This window comes from Eubalaena glacialis, chromosome 20, assembly GCF_028564815.1.
Source record: "Eubalaena glacialis isolate mEubGla1 chromosome 20, mEubGla1.1.hap2.+ XY, whole genome shotgun sequence".
Taxonomy (NCBI): Eukaryota; Metazoa; Chordata; class Mammalia; order Artiodactyla; family Balaenidae; genus Eubalaena; species Eubalaena glacialis.
Window position 1 is genome coordinate 36,109,733 of NC_083735.1, and position 16,248 is coordinate 36,125,980.

At 43.8% G+C, this 16,248-nt stretch overlaps 1 protein-coding gene across 4 annotated transcripts in view; it reads left to right on the forward strand.

Annotated features, from left to right (window-relative positions):
* The first annotated feature begins 878 nt into the window (after positions 1 to 878).
* Positions 879 to 16,248, forward strand: part of INTS10 (integrator complex subunit 10) — a 37,096-nt gene continuing 21,726 nt past the window's right edge. Inside the window, exons 1-9 of one of the 4 annotated variants that reach the window (XM_061177617.1) lie at positions 879 to 1,208; positions 1,794 to 1,861; positions 3,048 to 3,151; positions 4,763 to 4,902; positions 6,982 to 7,063; positions 7,566 to 7,706; positions 8,141 to 8,312; positions 8,775 to 8,944; positions 9,720 to 9,853. In XM_061177617.1, the coding sequence (XP_061033600.1) occupies positions 1,080 to 1,208; positions 1,794 to 1,861; positions 3,048 to 3,151; positions 4,763 to 4,902; positions 6,982 to 7,063; positions 7,566 to 7,706; positions 8,141 to 8,312; positions 8,775 to 8,944; positions 9,720 to 9,853 (1,140 nt within the window). In that variant the 5' untranslated portion in view covers positions 879 to 1,079. The remainder of the gene's footprint in view (positions 1,209 to 1,793; positions 1,862 to 3,047; positions 3,152 to 4,762; positions 4,903 to 6,981; positions 7,064 to 7,565; positions 7,707 to 8,140; positions 8,313 to 8,774; positions 8,945 to 9,719; positions 9,854 to 16,248) is intronic. The other 3 variants (XM_061177619.1, XM_061177620.1, XM_061177621.1) reach the window with 3 other exon arrangements.

Below are 16,248 nucleotides of genomic sequence, written 5' to 3' on the forward strand. Positions count from 1 at the left end.
GATGGCAGGCAACATTCTTTGCCCTCGATAGTAAGTATATATTCATATTTATTTACCATATTTATAATGTTTTCATGTATGAAGTATATAGTCATTTCTTTTTTTTTCCAAAAAAATCAGTTTTGGATCCCTAATCTCGGTTTTAAGTCCAAGATATCAGTGGTACTAGAATTTGCTAAAAGTTTTGTATATAGACCTTGGACTGGAGATTCCAACGAACTGTTGGGAACCCACATTTTGGCACATGCCTCCTATTAGGCAAATAAATGCTGCTTCCTCCGGTTCCTAAGTGTGGCCTCCCTTCACGAGATCAGGTAGACTGTTTTGTTTTCATTTGGTGAAAATGACACTGATTCTGGTTGAAAGAGAATTAAAACAGCTATTTTCTGTAGGTCACAGGTCCCTAACACTGTAAACTCGGGTTGGAACAGGATAAACGGCTCGGTAGCTCCCGGCATGCAGCCAAGCACCTGCAAAGTACTAAGACTGCAATTGGCTCAATAAATGCTTTTCGGAGAAACCAGGGAATAAAGGCGCAAGGACCATGAGACGTGACCGTGCTGAGGACCCAAAGCACCGGTCCAAACGCTGGCGTTACCGCCTGACCGAAACCAGCGCGAGCCTTTCTGTACATCCGATCCGGAGGTTCCGAGGGGCTCTTTCCGCCGCCTCCGCGCCGCCTCTCGGCGCTCCCCCCTCCAGCGTCTTCCCCGCCCGGCCCCCGGCCGCCCGGCCAGGACCGGGCTCCGCGCAGGCTCCCTGGCTGCACCGGGGTCGCTCCCGAGCAGGGTGAGAATACGCTCCTCCGCGTCTTGGAGGCGACCTGGAAGAGCCGGGACGAACGCACTAAGTCCTCAGAGGAGGAAACGGCCAAGCAGAGGCGCAGAGTGGCCGGGAAGAGACTGCTCGCAAAGTCCGGAAGCCCTCCCGGATCCACCCTGCGGCGGCCGCGCGACCCCGGACCTGCGCAGTAGCGTCGGCGGCGGCGGCGGCGGCGGCAAGATCTGCTGCGGCAAGGTCCGCGGCGTCCCCCAGCCGGAAGGTCCGGCAGCCTCAGGCCGCCCGACGCCTCCCGCGTCATGTCGGCCCAGGGCGACTGCGAGTTCCTGGTGCAGCGAGCCCGCGAGCTGGTGCAGCAGGACCTGTGGGCCGCCAAGGCTTGGCTGATCACGGCCCGCAGCCTCTACCCCGCCGACTTCAACATCCAGGTGAGGCCGGGCGGGGGCGCAGGTGGGGCGCTCCTCCCCGCTTCCCTGAGCCCCCCGCGAGGCTGGCCCAGGGGACCCCGGGCCCCGCTCCGGGTCGGGGCGACGGGAGCGTTACCCTCTCGGCGGCCGGGACAGCGCCTCGCGCCGCCGGGCAAGGCCGCCCGCCGGCTCGTGGGTCCGGACGGCCGCCGAGCGGGCGCGGGTAGTGGCGGGGGTGGGGGCGGGGTGGGGGTGTTCTGGGTCCCCGCGGGAGGGAGCTGGGGTGCAGTGTCGTGAACACAGGCGCCAGCTCCGGGCTGCGGCTCTGTGAGGGGACCAGTACTGCGCATCTGCGGGCCCCGCGGTAGATAAAGGCATTCGAGGAACGCGAACGTCGTAGACCTGCACCGCATTGCCGTCGCGGGTAGTCAGAAGCCCCGCTGGCCGCGGGCGACGTGCCTGCGCTAAGCCGGGGCCCCGGGGCCGTGCGGCGCGAGCCCTGAGGCTCCGTCAGCACGTGATGCCCGACCCTGGGACCTCCGGGGCGGTGGGGTGAGCCGGGCCGGCCGGGCGGAGGGCCTGACGCGGCCCCGGCCCGTGTTGCAGTATGAGATGTACACCATCGAGCGGAACGCGGAGCGGACGGCCACCGCCGGGAGGCTGCTCTACGACATGTGAGTGGGGACGCCGCCCGCCCCTCTCGGGAGGTTTCCGTTCTGTCTGTGGCAGAGGGAGTTGGGGGAAGGTCCTCAAGTTCATCTGCGTGTCCGGCACCTAAAGCTTAACTTGGTCGTGGGTCTAGGCCTTCCGTTAACTGCGGGGAAGTCTTCTTAGGTTTTATTCTTGTTACAGCTCTTCCATTCAATCATTTATTTTACTTTGGGAATAACGTAATAAGGCTCCTCGCAGAAGTTGCGACGGTACTGAAGTGTAGAGAGTAATCAGTGGAAGTCCCTCCCAGCCTCGGTCCGAGTTCAGGGGTGTGTGTGTCTGTGTGCATGTACGGCCAGGGCGCATCAGCAGGTTCTGGGGGAGGAGTTGCAGCGGTGAGCACCTACGGCTCACCCACTGTGATGGGGCGCTTTCCAGGCCAGCACGTAGGGATCTACTTGCTTCTTTCTCCTGTCTGCATGGCGTTTCAGCCCTCTTTTCTCGGCGGACATTTAGGTAGTTTCCAGTTGTTTGAAATTATATTCAGAGTGTCAGAAAGCAGTTTTGTACTCACATTTGGGTGTTTTTCTGCAGAGTGGATTCTTAGACGTAGGTTTTCCTAGTCGAAGGGTATGCGCATTTTAAATTTCGATGCACTGTCAGATTACTCTCCAAAAGGTATTGTTCAGTTTACGTCTCCACTGACCGTGTGTGAGTGCCTCTTTTCCCACACCTTCGCCAGCATTCGATATTATCAGTCTTTCTCTCAGCTGTCAATTTTTGCCGGTGCCGTAGGAGAAAACAATATCTTGCTGTTTTTTAAAGATTTGTGTTTGTTGTATTACTAATAAGACTGAGTATCTTTTCAAATATTTGGCTGTTTGTATTTTTTCTGTGATTTGCCTTTGCCCATTTTTTTCTTTGGGGAGTTTTTTTTTTTTTTTTTTTTCTTGTTTGCCGTTTAGGAGTGTTTTGCATATTATGGTCACTTGTCTTTTCACTTATTAAAAAAACTACAGACTTTTGTGAGTACCCTCATTTTTCTTAGTTTTTATTTTTATATCTTTATTTCGGTTTGTTTTGGTACATCTGTGTATTCACTTGGAATATAGTAAAATGTGTTTTTCTCTGATGCTAGCATTTTACTTTCTTTTTTGGATACTATTTGGAATCTGACATTTTAATTTAATGCATTCATTTTAAAAATAGGTTTGTGAATTTCCCAGATCAGCCCGTGGTGTGGAGAGAAATCAGCATTATTACATCAGCATTAAGAAACGATTCACAGGATAAACAAACCCAATTTTTAAGAAGTAAGAATGAAGTGATAACTTAATGGTGTGTAAATTACTACTTCTGTAAGTCAGAAAGAGAAATACAAATACGGTATGCTAACGCGTGTATATGGAATCTAAAAAAATGGTTCTGATGAACCTAGTGGCAGGACAGGAATAAAGACACAGGTGTAGAGAACAGACTTGAGGACACAGGGGGAAAGGGGAAGATGAACAAAGTGAGAGAGTAGCACTGACATATATACACTACCAAATGTAAATTAGATAGCTAGTGGGAAGCTGCTACACACCACAGGGAGATCAGCTTTGTGACCACCTAGAGGGGTGGGATAGGGAGGGTGGGAGGGAGATGCAAGAGGGAGGGGATGTGGGGATATATGTATACGTATAGCTGATTCACTTTGTTGTACAGCAGAAACTAACACAACATTGTAAAGCAGTTATACTCCAATAAAGATGTAAAAAATAAAATTACCAACATCGATAAATAGGTAAGGCATTAAAGCTATCATTAAGAAATCAGAGATAAGATATAATAATGTGTTTTATGCTACATACTCTAGCAATATACATAATTTATGATAAAATTAGAAGCAAAAATGTAAAAGAAGATAATTCATCTAATTTTTATAAAATGTCTGTATGAGATTCAAGGTAATTGTATTTTGGAAGTTTTGCCTACTTGGGTAAAAATACTAGCAATTATTTCACCATAGTAAAAGTGACTCACAACTGTGAACCCAATAACATGCAATTTTATTGAGCTGTTAATTTTAAAAATAATAATTTTCTGAAAAACAGAAATATCTAGAAAGTGATCATTCTTTTTACTGTTATTAGAACATAATGATGATGTTATCTCATATAATACAGTTGTAGATATACCAAAATATTTCCAAGTAGAATTATATTATAATAAAAAACATATAATTCTTTTAAAAAAAATTACTACTTCTGGAATACCAAGTTCTGTGTAGTAATTTCACAAAAAAGTCACATCTGTGGTATTGGTACCCATATGCATGTTTTGTTCTTGGCAACTGAAGCCTGTACAAATGATGTCACTTGATCCCTTGAGCATATGCTTAGAACCCTTTAAACTTCCTTAAAGGATGTGGACTTATCAGTTAGCCCGGGAAACTGAATATATTTTAACAAGTTCTACAGTAATCATAAAACATCTGTAGATTAGACAGATCTCCACAGAACAGGAGAGAAACTTTTAGTAATTTATGACCTTTCTCATTAACCTTCACTCTGTGTTGGTTGCTATAGCCAATCCAGGATTTCAGATTTTGGATAAAAAAGAAAGTAGATTGTTTAGGTCATTTCAACTCAAGTGAGTGCTTTTTATCTCAGTCAGCAGCAAGCACTGCTGTGACCCTTCCCAGGCATCATTCTTCTCTTCTAGATCCAATAAGGCCTCCAAAGGTTTTATCGTCATTCAGCAAATATCTTATGCCCTATAGTATCTGACCCCAAAGCCTTCCAGGTTGTAGGTGAACTCCAAAAATAGTGATTCTTCACTTAGTATATACCATTCTGTACGTGATGATGCCTTATTTCCACTTTTGCTTCCGTACTTTCTTTCTGAAAGAAACTTTTAAAAGTGAACTGTGTTATATACAGGTTTATTTGAAACTCTTCCTGGTCGGGTTCAGTGTGAAATGTTACTAAAGGTTACGGAACAATGCTTCAACACTTTGGAACGATCAGAAATGTTGCTTCTACTTTTGAGACGATTCCCTGAAACGGTGGTACAGCATGGGGTAAGATTTGATCCTTTCCTTTTTCATAAAAGAGAATAAAATTGATCAGTGGACTCACGAGTATGTTTAAGAGCTACAGTGTATATTATTCTAAAGCAGATTATTCTAATTCTGAGGAGTACCAGATAAGGTTGAACTCAAATCAAGGAATCTTTGTCATTAAAGCTAAAAGGATGTCACTGTTACCAAACGCTATGAATACCCAGTAGAAGTTGTGTTACCAGTGTGAGGAAACAGTCACCAAGCCTTGGCACTGCTACTTATCTTCAATTTGTAAAGTACAGTAAAGTTTTAAAAAATAATCTGTTTCATTGTATTGAACAATGTGTTTGAATTTAAAGGAGAGCCATAGTTTGTATTCTTAACATTTTTCACATGCTTTTGCCACATGGTCACTGTTTTCCCTCTACTCTGCCCTTTCCTCATATCTCTAATTATTATTGAGTGCTACTGGCAGGCATTGGTCGGTGTTCAGTAGGTCCTTCTGTACTCCTTAGATCCGTTGAGGTAGATAGCATCCTACTTTACATATATGTTAGTCACTTTCCGTAGCCAGTAACGGAGAGGTGGGATTCAAATCATTAACTCTCTTAATTCAAACTCTTTGGCTTATTCTTTCTGGCTCCACTTTTCTGGCTGCTGGCCCCAGTTAACCTTCTCTGTACGTCCGTATATTAGTTTCAAGGACCGCCATAACAAAATACCAGAAACTGGGTGCCTTAAAACAACAGAAGTTTATTCTCTCACAATTCTGGAAGCTCGAAGCCCAAAAGCAAGGTATGGGCAGGGCCGTGCTCCCCGTGAAGGCTCTGGGGAGGACTCCTGCTCACCTCATCCTGGCTTCTGGGGCACCAGCGATCCTTGTCATTCTTTGGCTTGCAGCTTCATCACTCAGTTTCGGCCTCTGTTGTCATGTGGCCTTCTTTGTGGTCTGTGTCCCTGTGTCTTTACATGACCTTCTTATAAAGATACCAGTCATTGGATTTAGGACCCACCCTGATCCAGTATGACTTCTACGAAGACCTTTTTCTTTTTTTTTTTTTTTGGCTGCATTGGGTCTTTGTTGCTGCACGTGGGCTTTCTCTAGTTGCGGCGAGCTGGGGCTACTCTTCGTTGCAGTGCGCGGGCTTCTCACTGCGGTGGCTTCTCTTGTCGCGGAGCACAGGCTCTAGGCATGTGAGCTTCAGTAGGTGTAGCACGTGGGCTCAGTAGTTGTGGCTCGCAGGCTCTAGAGCACAGGCTCAGTAGTTGTGGCTCACGGGCTTAGTTGCTCGGCGGCATGTGGGATCTTCCCGGCCCTGGGCTCGAACCCATGTCCCCTGAATTGGCAGGCAGATTCTTAACCACTGCACCACCAGAGAAGTCCCATGAAGACCTTTTTTATAAGATAAAAAATATATGAGGTCACATTCTGAGGTTCTGAGTGGACGTGAATTTTGGGGGGATGCTGTTCAACCTGGTGTCCTCCCTGATCATTACTCTGACTTTTAACTTTCTGTCTCATGTAATTGTTTACATGGTTCCCCTCTCCCCCCACGCCATGCATCGCCAAGTGGTTACAAGGAAGATGATGCAGGTGTTGGTGGATTTGGAGAAGCCAGCTTTCTACTAGGCTAGGGCATCAGTAATGGGAAGGTGGCCTTCTCAAACAGTTGTGTCCGACCTAGTCCAGGCTGTATGACTGACTACTCCCGGCAACTCTTGAAGATATTAAATTTTGTCTACATAATGCATCTTGATGTAGAGAATAAAGTTAGTTTCTACATTTCTTAGAAAAATCTCTACATCTCTATTATCAAACTAGCTCCAGTGCTTCCATTAAGTTTCTTAGACATTTTAATTGTACTAGTTCAGGGGAGAATAACCAAGACAGAGTGGTCTGTGGTCAGGTGCATGTGGGGTTCCCTTCTGGGTGGTGTTGCTGATGCATTCTTTTGTTTTCTAGTCTTTAAAATGATAGTATTTGTTTCTTGGGTAAGTTTGAATGTACAAACTATGTGGTAAATCAAATATGGTGTTTATTCTTGTAATTCTGACATCTGAAACTTAACACAAATGATTAATTGTATTTTGAAACAGGTTGGCCTTGGGGAGGCACTATTGGAGGCTGAAACTATTGAAGAGCAAGAATCTCCTGTTAACTGCTTTAGAAAATTATTTGGTAAGAAAAATTACATCTTGTATTCATTCCTTATGCTAAGTAGAATATGCTGGGGGTAAGTGTCATTTCAAAAATAAGGTCATTTGTGGAAAGCAAAGGAACTCTTCGTATTATGGGATTTAAATCTGTGTTTATTTTTTCAGTTCAGAAAGCATTTTAAACAACTCCTAAATTTTTATTATGTAATAGTTGATATCTCTGAAAGAGTACGTGTAACCATGTATTTGAGTATGAAGCATACTAATAAACAAACACCTGAATTTCCACCCAAACATCACTCATAATGTGGAATCTGCCTGTGTGTTTCCTTGCTGACTCCATCCACTGCACTGGTGTCCCTCTGCACTGCAGTTTTTAAATAAATGTGCCATAAGGGGTTTCTTTTTGCCTGTCTATCTTAGGTAGTACATTAAGTGAACTCTAAAATAAATTTTGTTTTTGCCAGAACCCTAGAGTAGACAAACAGCTTAATCGGTTTTTCCTAATTTTCCCTCTTCAACAGTGTGTGATGTCCTTCCTCTAATAATTAACAACCATGATGTTCGGTTGCCTGCCAATTTGTTGTATAAGTACTTGAACAAAGCAGCTGAATTTTATATCAATTATGTCACTAGGTCTACTCAAATAGAGAGTCAGCATCAAGGTAAGTGGGAATAACCTGCAGTTTATTTTATTGTATTGTATTTTTTATTTTGTAAAATTTCAAGCTCAGAAATCCCTCAACATTCGGATTATTCTCCTCTGGATACATACCAGTTTGATAGTCTTGCTAAAAGACGGTTCCTAGAAAAAAACACTACAGTTAGGAGATGAGACTTTTCTGGAACCAGTTTTACCCCTCGATTGAAACAGTGAACCTGCTGATCTATAAGGTTAGCTTCCTACGTTAACCACAGCTCAAAGGTCCCTTCCTCCTCTACCAGGGGCCAGTGGTGGGTCTTTGAATAAAACACACAACATGTTGAGGTTCTGTGTTCTTGCCTTTTGCATGGGAGTTAGACATTTTTTCTCTATAAAGTACCGCATAAATAGTAAGTAGTAATGTTAATTGTCAACTACTTTTTTTTCACATCTCAGGTGCCCAAGAAACGTCTGATTTAATGTCACCGAGCAAACGTAGCTCTCAGAAGTACATAATAGAGGGGCTGACTGAAAAATCATCCCAGATCGTGGACCCTTGGGAGAGGTTGTTTAAGATTTTGAATGTTGTTGGAATGAGATGTGACTGGCAGATGGATAAAGGAAGACGGTACAAAACTGTTCGTTTCTAAGATTGCATAACAAATCTTTTGATAGCATACTCTCTATAAAACAAAATATTTTTTTCTAAAAGCATATAATGTAGAGGTACACCTCTGTCTGGGCAAATTCTGTAACACTCAGTATTTATGCAAAAGAGTGTGGTTTTTCACCTTATTTAAAGATTCGTAATGGAAGTATGAACTCTTAAGATGCTGTTGAGCTTGAAGCACTCCTTGGTGTTTAGAGGAAAGAGAAGCTACTTGGCATGTTTGTGTCATGAACTCTTGGCCTGTTGCTGCTCTAATTCAGAAGAGGAATTTGCATCCATATGCAGACAATGAAGAATAATTATACATGCCTAGAGCCACATTTGGTAGTTGTAATGGTTTTATTGGGGCTTTTCTCTGGTAGACCTTTTGCTGACAAGCCCAGAGTAATTAAATAATTTTTACTGTCCTTCACCTTTCAGAAGCTATGGTGATATTTTGCATAGAATGAAGGATCTCTGCAGATACATGAACAACTTTGATAATGAAGCTCATGCAAAATATAAAAACCAAGTGGTTTATTCCACTATGTTGGTCTTCTTTAAGAATGCATTTCAGTATGTCAACAGCATACAGCCGTCTCTATTCCAAGGTTGGTTTAAGAATTTTAGAGTGTCTCAGAATACTGGCCTCATTGGGGGTGGTGAGGAAGATGAAAATGTTTACCTTAACATTGTTCTTGGATCCAAATAATTGCGGGGTGATGCCAGAGCTTTCATTAGTTGTTGATATTTATGTAAGTAAGTTTTCATTAAAAGCTTCTATGTCAAAGGATGTAGTGGTACTGTGAAACTAAATACAGATATTGAATGCCTCTGTTTTAAAAAAGCAGCAGATGTAGCTAAGTACTGAAGTAGATTTCACAATGACTTCTCAATAGACAAAGATTTTAAAAATAATACGTATGCATGTAAATTCTAGAGAATGGGAAAAACAGGAAAACTACAGGGTGAAATCAGCCACAGTACTTCCAGTATAATGCAGCTCTCATTTTTGTGTATTGCCTGTAGTGTTTCATATATTTGTTTGGAATTTATAACAATAATGTATGTGCGACTTGGTAGTTTTTCTTTTTTTGGTAATTTTATGCTTCGTGATCATTGTAAAAAATTGTTAGATAACATAAGAACAAATACAAAGAGGGAGCTTTCCCTTGTCCACCACTGAGAAAGAACCTTTATTAACAATTTGGTTTATATCTGTACAGTTTTTCATTTCTGTATATGTATATGTATACTTATTTGTTTACCTAATTGGGATGATACTGAACGTATTTTCACACGATGGTTGAGTAAATTTCCACCTGATATTAAGTACTGTTTTCCTTGCTGCATTTTTAAGTGTTGGTGTTTTCCCTCCATCCACAGGTCCTAATGCCCCTAGCCAAGTTCCACTGGTTCTTCTGGAGGACATATCAAATGTATACGGTGATGTAGAAATTGATCGCAATAAACACATACATAAAAAGAGGAAACTAGCTGAGGGAAGAGATAAAACCATGGTAATTCTTTCAGATATAATTGTTAACAGATTATATGTTTATGGTTTGCTAGAAATGAATCTTTGTAAAACATGGCTCTGGAGTTAAATTGATAAAGCTTAGGTCTTTTAATTATAAAATATAATTACTATATAAAATCAGTGGTTCTCAACTAGAGGCGATTTTGCCCCCTGGGTTATTTGACAGTGTCCGAGGACATGTTTGATGGTCGTGGCTCGGTGGGGAGGGGTTACTGTTAGTATCTAGTGAACGGAGGCCAGGGATGCTGTTAACCATGCTCCTGTGCACAAGGAGAGCCCCACAGCAAAGAGTTATCCAGCCCCAAAGGCCGCTAGTGCTGAGGCGGAGGAACCCTGGTGTAAGTCGTTCATACCTATTTGACTTAGTGCCATCGATTAAATTTAAAAGGCAAAACCAGATAAACTACCTTGGACATGTAGAGCGGGGTGCCAAGGGGCACTGGCCACAGAACGGGGAGTTCTTAGGCCATCGGGGTAGGAGGTCATAACCCGAGGGGAGATGTTGGAACGGTCCCATGAAGGAGGTTGGCATTTGACGCCAGCCTTGTAGGGTTTTGTTGTTTGGAAATGGGAAGTAGATTTTGTTGAGAGGGGGCAGCTTGCACAAAGATGCAGGAAACTAGAGAGAGTGAACCATCAGTCTTCTGGTCTGGCCTGCTGGCGAGCCAGTGCCCAACGCTGATTTTCGAACTCTTTTTAAGCAGAGGAATCCTTTCTTTCAAGGAACACTTCTGTGGAGGCCCGTCATGTAACGTGACAGTGGGGATGCTCTGGGTCAGGGCTCAGCACACTTTGTCCTGTAAAATGCCGGGTGGTGCATGTTTCAGGCTTTGCAGGCCATGTGTCTCCATGGCAGCTACTCAGCTCTGCTGCTAAAGTGCAGAAATAGCCACAGACAGTGGGAGACAGCAGGGTTTGTCCTGCAGGGCATAGCGTGCCAGCTCCTCCTCTGGTGGAAGTGTGAGGGCAGCCAGGAGTCTCACCCACCTTCTGTCCCCTCTTCTCTCCGCCTTTCAGTCTCTTACCTGCTCTTCTTCAGCCCTTGGGTAACATTTAACGAAACCCTGGCTTGATGAGAGGCAGGTCTGAAAATCGGTTTAATCTGATGTCTCCAAGGTTCTGGAGTATGAAGTGGTTTGGAGTGGGAAGACGTGGCCCATTCTGAACGTGCGTGTAAGGGTATTAACCCTTCTGAAAAACTAGTTTGTTTCCTTCCACAGAAAAATGCTCAACATGCACAATTTTGCTTTGAAGCCCAACCCTGAACCCCAGGCTGAGATCTCCGTGCTAACCAGGCTTTCCCAGATGCCCTCTGTCTGCTCTTCCGTTCTTTCCTGACATCCCTAGGTGGGGTAACTCTCGTTAGCTCTCCCTTCTGCTTTCTGCGGGTGTGTGGTTTCACAGTAAGACCACAGACACCTCTCCCACCCATGTAGGTGGTAGGTTGTGTGTTCCTAGTCTTAGTGAAAAGGAGCGGCCTGTCATTCAGCGTACGTAGCAGAGCCGCACCCTGCGTCTCTCCATCCCTCCCGCCTCCTCCCTGTTCAGGCACCGCGGCCTCTGCCCTGGGTCACCCGCATCGTCCTCCTGGCTCCCTGCTTGCTCTCTTGCTCCCCACAATCTCTCCTCTACCCAGCAGCCTTAGTGACCTTTTCACAGTGTGAGTCAGACATGGCTTCTGCCTCCGACGGCTTCCCATCACTCTAAGAGTAAAATCCAGACTCTTTCCTTTGGCTTCGGAGCATGCACTGAGCCGCCCTCGGTGCTGCAGACACGCTGGCTGCCGCTGCTCCTGCCCGGGCCCCGGCGCAGCTCATAGCCACGCTCTGGGGCGGAGTGCCTTTCTGTGCCTGGCTGGGTCCCGTCGGTCAGTGTTCAGCCCAGAGCTGAGCGCTCTCCCGGAGGCTGCCTCCAAATGGCCATCAGTTTTCTCTTTTTATTACTGTATCCAAATTCTGCATAGCCCTTATTGCTGTTTATTTTTAATTCTTTCTTGGTTGGTTGGTTTGCTGTCCGTGTCCCTTCACCAGAGTACAAGCTCCATGGGGCCAGTGACAGTGTCTGGGTATCCATTCGAACGGTGCCTGCGCCCCAGCAGGCCTTCCGTGAGCTCTGGTGCGCGAGGGGATTCACACATGCCCTCCTGGGTTTGGGTCCGGGCGGTGGTACAGCTGTTTAGCCTCTGGCCCATCCGTTTCTCCTTCCATCCTTCACTCGTCGTGTGCCGTCTAGCAGGCTCTGCTCTCATGCTCTGGCCCTCCAGGCAGTCTGGGGTCTCCGTCCCACTGCCTTCCCCACCCAATGCAGGTCCAGCCAGGTCTGTTTGTCCCATTGTGGCAGGGGACATACCTGGTGGCCCATGAGCTCAGCTCACAGACCTGTCTTGTTTTACTCATAGTGTTTTGTTTTGTTTTGTTTTGTTTTGTTTTTACTAACCTAGCACCTAAAACTTGGAGGCTTTCTCTCACTATCCAGATGTCTGACTTCCCTTTAATAATTGGTGTCTCTGATAATGCTGGCCCCTTGTGGAGGCCCACCCCTGCAGTGGGGTGGACATTCTCCCCACAGCCTAAGTGCCTGCTCACGTGACCGGCCAGGCAGCTGGAGCCGGGGGCAGTCTTCCCTGTGGGCAGGGTGTTCCCACCACATACACTCGTGTACCTTCCCTGAGGTCAGGACTCCTGCTTCAGAGCATCCCCGCAGAGCCTCAGAGTGCATTTCTGTATTTCGAAATCAATTTCTCTGAATTTCATAGACTGTTTGGAACTCCACGCTATCCCCACCACATCTGAGGCCCTTCCGGAAACTCCTGATCTCATTTTGAGGCAGGAACGTGTTCCATGAGTTGCCATGGCGATGAACACACCGTTCCTATTACTGTATCTCACTAGATGGCCCACGTGTGGCCCACATGTGGCCCCGATGAGCTAGGGTGCCTGACAGATGGGTTTTGGTGTTGAAAGGAATTGGGGTGTGTGTCATTACTAGGGGGATAAGAATATGAAGCTAACTAGGGTGGGACGGGGAGGGTCCCCAGCTGTCAAGGAATGGGGAGAAAGTGGGTAGTGGGAGGGAGGTGCCAAATTTTTCTGAGTTTAGCTTGAGGATTGGAGTTTTTTTTGTTTGTTTTAACTATAGCTGTTTTACAATGTTGTGTTAGTTTCAGGTGTACAACTTCAGATTCTTTTCCATTCTATGTTATTACAAGATATTGAATATAGTTCCCTGTGCTGTGTAGTAGTAGGTCCTTGTTGGTTATCTATTTTATATATAGTAGTTTTTATCTATTAATCCCATACTCCTAATTTACCTCCCCCCCGTCCCCCCTTTCCCCTTGGTCACCATAAGTTTGTTTTCTATATCTGTGAGTTTGTTTCTGTTTTGTAAATAAGTTTGTGTCTTTTTTAGATTCTACATACAAGTGATGTCATATAATATTTGTCTTTCTCTGACTTACTTCACTTAGTATAATAGGTCCATCCATTGTTGCTGCAAATGGCATTTCATTCTTTTTTGTGGCTGAGTAGTGTTCCATTGTACATATATACCACATCTTCTTTATCCATTCATCTGTTGATGGACACTTAGGTTGCTTCCACGTCTTGGCTATTGTAAATACTGCTGCTATGAAGATTGGGGTGCATGTATCTTTTCCAATTAGACTTTTCGTCTTTTCCACATATGTACCCGGGAGTGGGATTGATGGATCATAGTAGCTCTACTTTTAGTTTTTTAAGGAACCTCCATACTGTTCTCCATAGTGGCTGCACCAATTTACATTCCCACCAACAGTGCAGGAGGGTTCCCTTTGCTCCACACCCTCTCCAGCGTTTATTATTTGTAGACTTTTTAATGATGGCCATCTTGACCAGTGTGAGGTGATACCTCATTGTAGTTTTGATTTGCATTTCTCTAATAATTAGTGTTGCTGAGCATCTTTTCACGTGCCTGTTGCCATCTGTATGTCTTCTTTGGAAAAATGTCTGTGTAGGTCTTCTGCCCATTTTTTGATTGGGTTGTTTGTTTCTTTGATATTGAGCTGCATGAGCTGTCTGTATATTTTGGAAATTAATCCCTTGTTGGTCACATTGTTTGCAAATATTTTCACCCAGTCTGTTGGTTGTCTGTTTGTTTTGCTTATGATTTTCTTTTTTTTTTTTCTTTTTTTTTAAAACATCTTTACTGGAGTATAATTGCTTTACAATGGTGTGTTAGTTGCTGCTGTATAACAAAGTGAATCAGCTGTACATATACATATATCCCCATATCTCCTCCCTCTTACGTCTCCCTCCCATCCTCCGTACCCCACCCCTCTAGGTGGTCACAGAGTACGAGCTGATTTCCCTGTGCTATGCAGCAGCTTCCCACTAGCTATCTGTTTTACATTTGGTAGTGTATATATGTCCATGCCACTCTCTCACTTCGTCTCCCGGCTTATGCTTCCCCCTCCCTGTGTCCTCAAGTTCGTTCTCTACGTCTGCGTCTTTATTCCTGTCCTGCCCCTAGGTTCTTCAGAACCACTTTTTTTTTTTTTAGATTCCATATGTATGTGTTACCATACGGTATTTGTTTTTCATTCTGACTTACTTCACTCTGTATGACAGACTCTAGGTCCATCCACCTCACTACAAATTACTCAATTTCATTTCTTTTTATGGCTGAGTAATATTCCAATGTATGTATGTGCCACATCTTCTTTATCCATTCATCTGTCGATGGACATTTAGATTGCTTCCATGTCCTGGCTATTGTAAGTAGAGCTGCAATGAACATTGTGGTACATGACTCTTCTTGAATTATGGTTTTCTCAGGGTATATGCCCAATAGTGGGATTGCTGGGTCATATGGTAGTTCTATTTTTAGTTTTTTAAGGAACCTCCATACTGTTATCCATAGTGGCTGTATCAATTTACATTCCCACCAACAGTGCAAGAGGGTTCCCTTTTCTCCACACCTCCTCCAGCATTTATTGTTTGTAGATTTTTTGATGATGGCCATTCTGACTGGTGTGAGGTGATATCTCACTGTAGTTTTGATTTGCATTTCTCTAATGGTTAATGATGTTGAGCATCCTTTCATGTGTCTGTTGGCAATCTGTATATCTTCGTTGGAGAAATGTCTCTTTAGGTCTTTTGCCCATTTTTGGATTAGGTTGTTTGTTTTTTTGATATTGAGCTGCATGAGCTGCTTGTATATTTTGGGGATTAATCCTTTGTCAGTTGCTTCGTTTACAAATATTTTCTTCCATTATGAGGGTTGTCTTTTCCTCTTGTTTATGGTTTCCTTTGCTGTGCAAAAGCTTTTAAGTTTCATTAGGTCCCATTTGTTTATTTTTGTTTTTATTTCCATTTCTCTAGGAAGTGGGTCAAAAAGGATCTTGCTGTGATTTATGTCATAGAGTGTTCTGCCTATGTTTTCCTCTAAGAGTTTTATAGTGTCTCGCCTTACATTTAGGTCTTTAATCCGTTTTGAGTTTTTTTTTTGTATATGGTGTTAGGGAGTGTTCTAATTTCATTCTTTTACGTGTAGCTGTCCAGTTTTCCCAGCACCACTTATTGAAGAGGCTGTCTTTTCTCCATTGTATATTCTTGCCGCCTTTATCAAAGATAAGGTGACCATATGTGCATGGGTTTATCTCTGGGCTTTCTATCCTGTTCCGTTGATCTATATTTCTGTTTCTGTGCCAGTACCATACTGTCTTGATTACTGTAGCTTTGTAGTATAGTCTGAAGTCAGGGAGTCTGATTACTCCAGCTCCATTTTTCTTTCTCAAGACTGCTTTGGCTATTCGGGGTCTTTTGTGTTTCCATACAAATTGTGAAATTTTTTGTTCTACTTCTGTGGAAAAATGCCATTGGTAGTTTGATAGGGATTGCACTGAATCTGTAGATCGCTTTGGGTAGTATAGTCATTTTCACAACATTGTTTCTTCCAATCCAAGAACATGGTATATCTCTCCATCTGTTTGTATTGTCCTTAATTTCTTTCATCAGTGTCTTATAGTTTTCTGCATACAGGTCTTTTGTCTCCTTAGGTAGGTTTATTCCTAGGTATTTTATTCTTTTTGTTGCAGTGGTAAATGGGAGTGTTTCCTTAATTTCTCTTTCAGATTTTTCATCATTGATGTATAGGAATACAAGAGATTTCTGTGCATTAATTTTGTATCCTGCTATGCAAATCAAACAATGTGATACACCATATTAAGAAATTGAAGAATAAAAACCATATGATAATCTTAATTGATGCAGAAAAAGCTTTCGACAAAATTCAACACCCATTTATGATAAAAACCCTCCAGAAAGTAGGCATAGAGGGAACCTACCTCAACATAATAAAGGCCATATATAACAAACCCACAGCCAACATCGTTCTCAG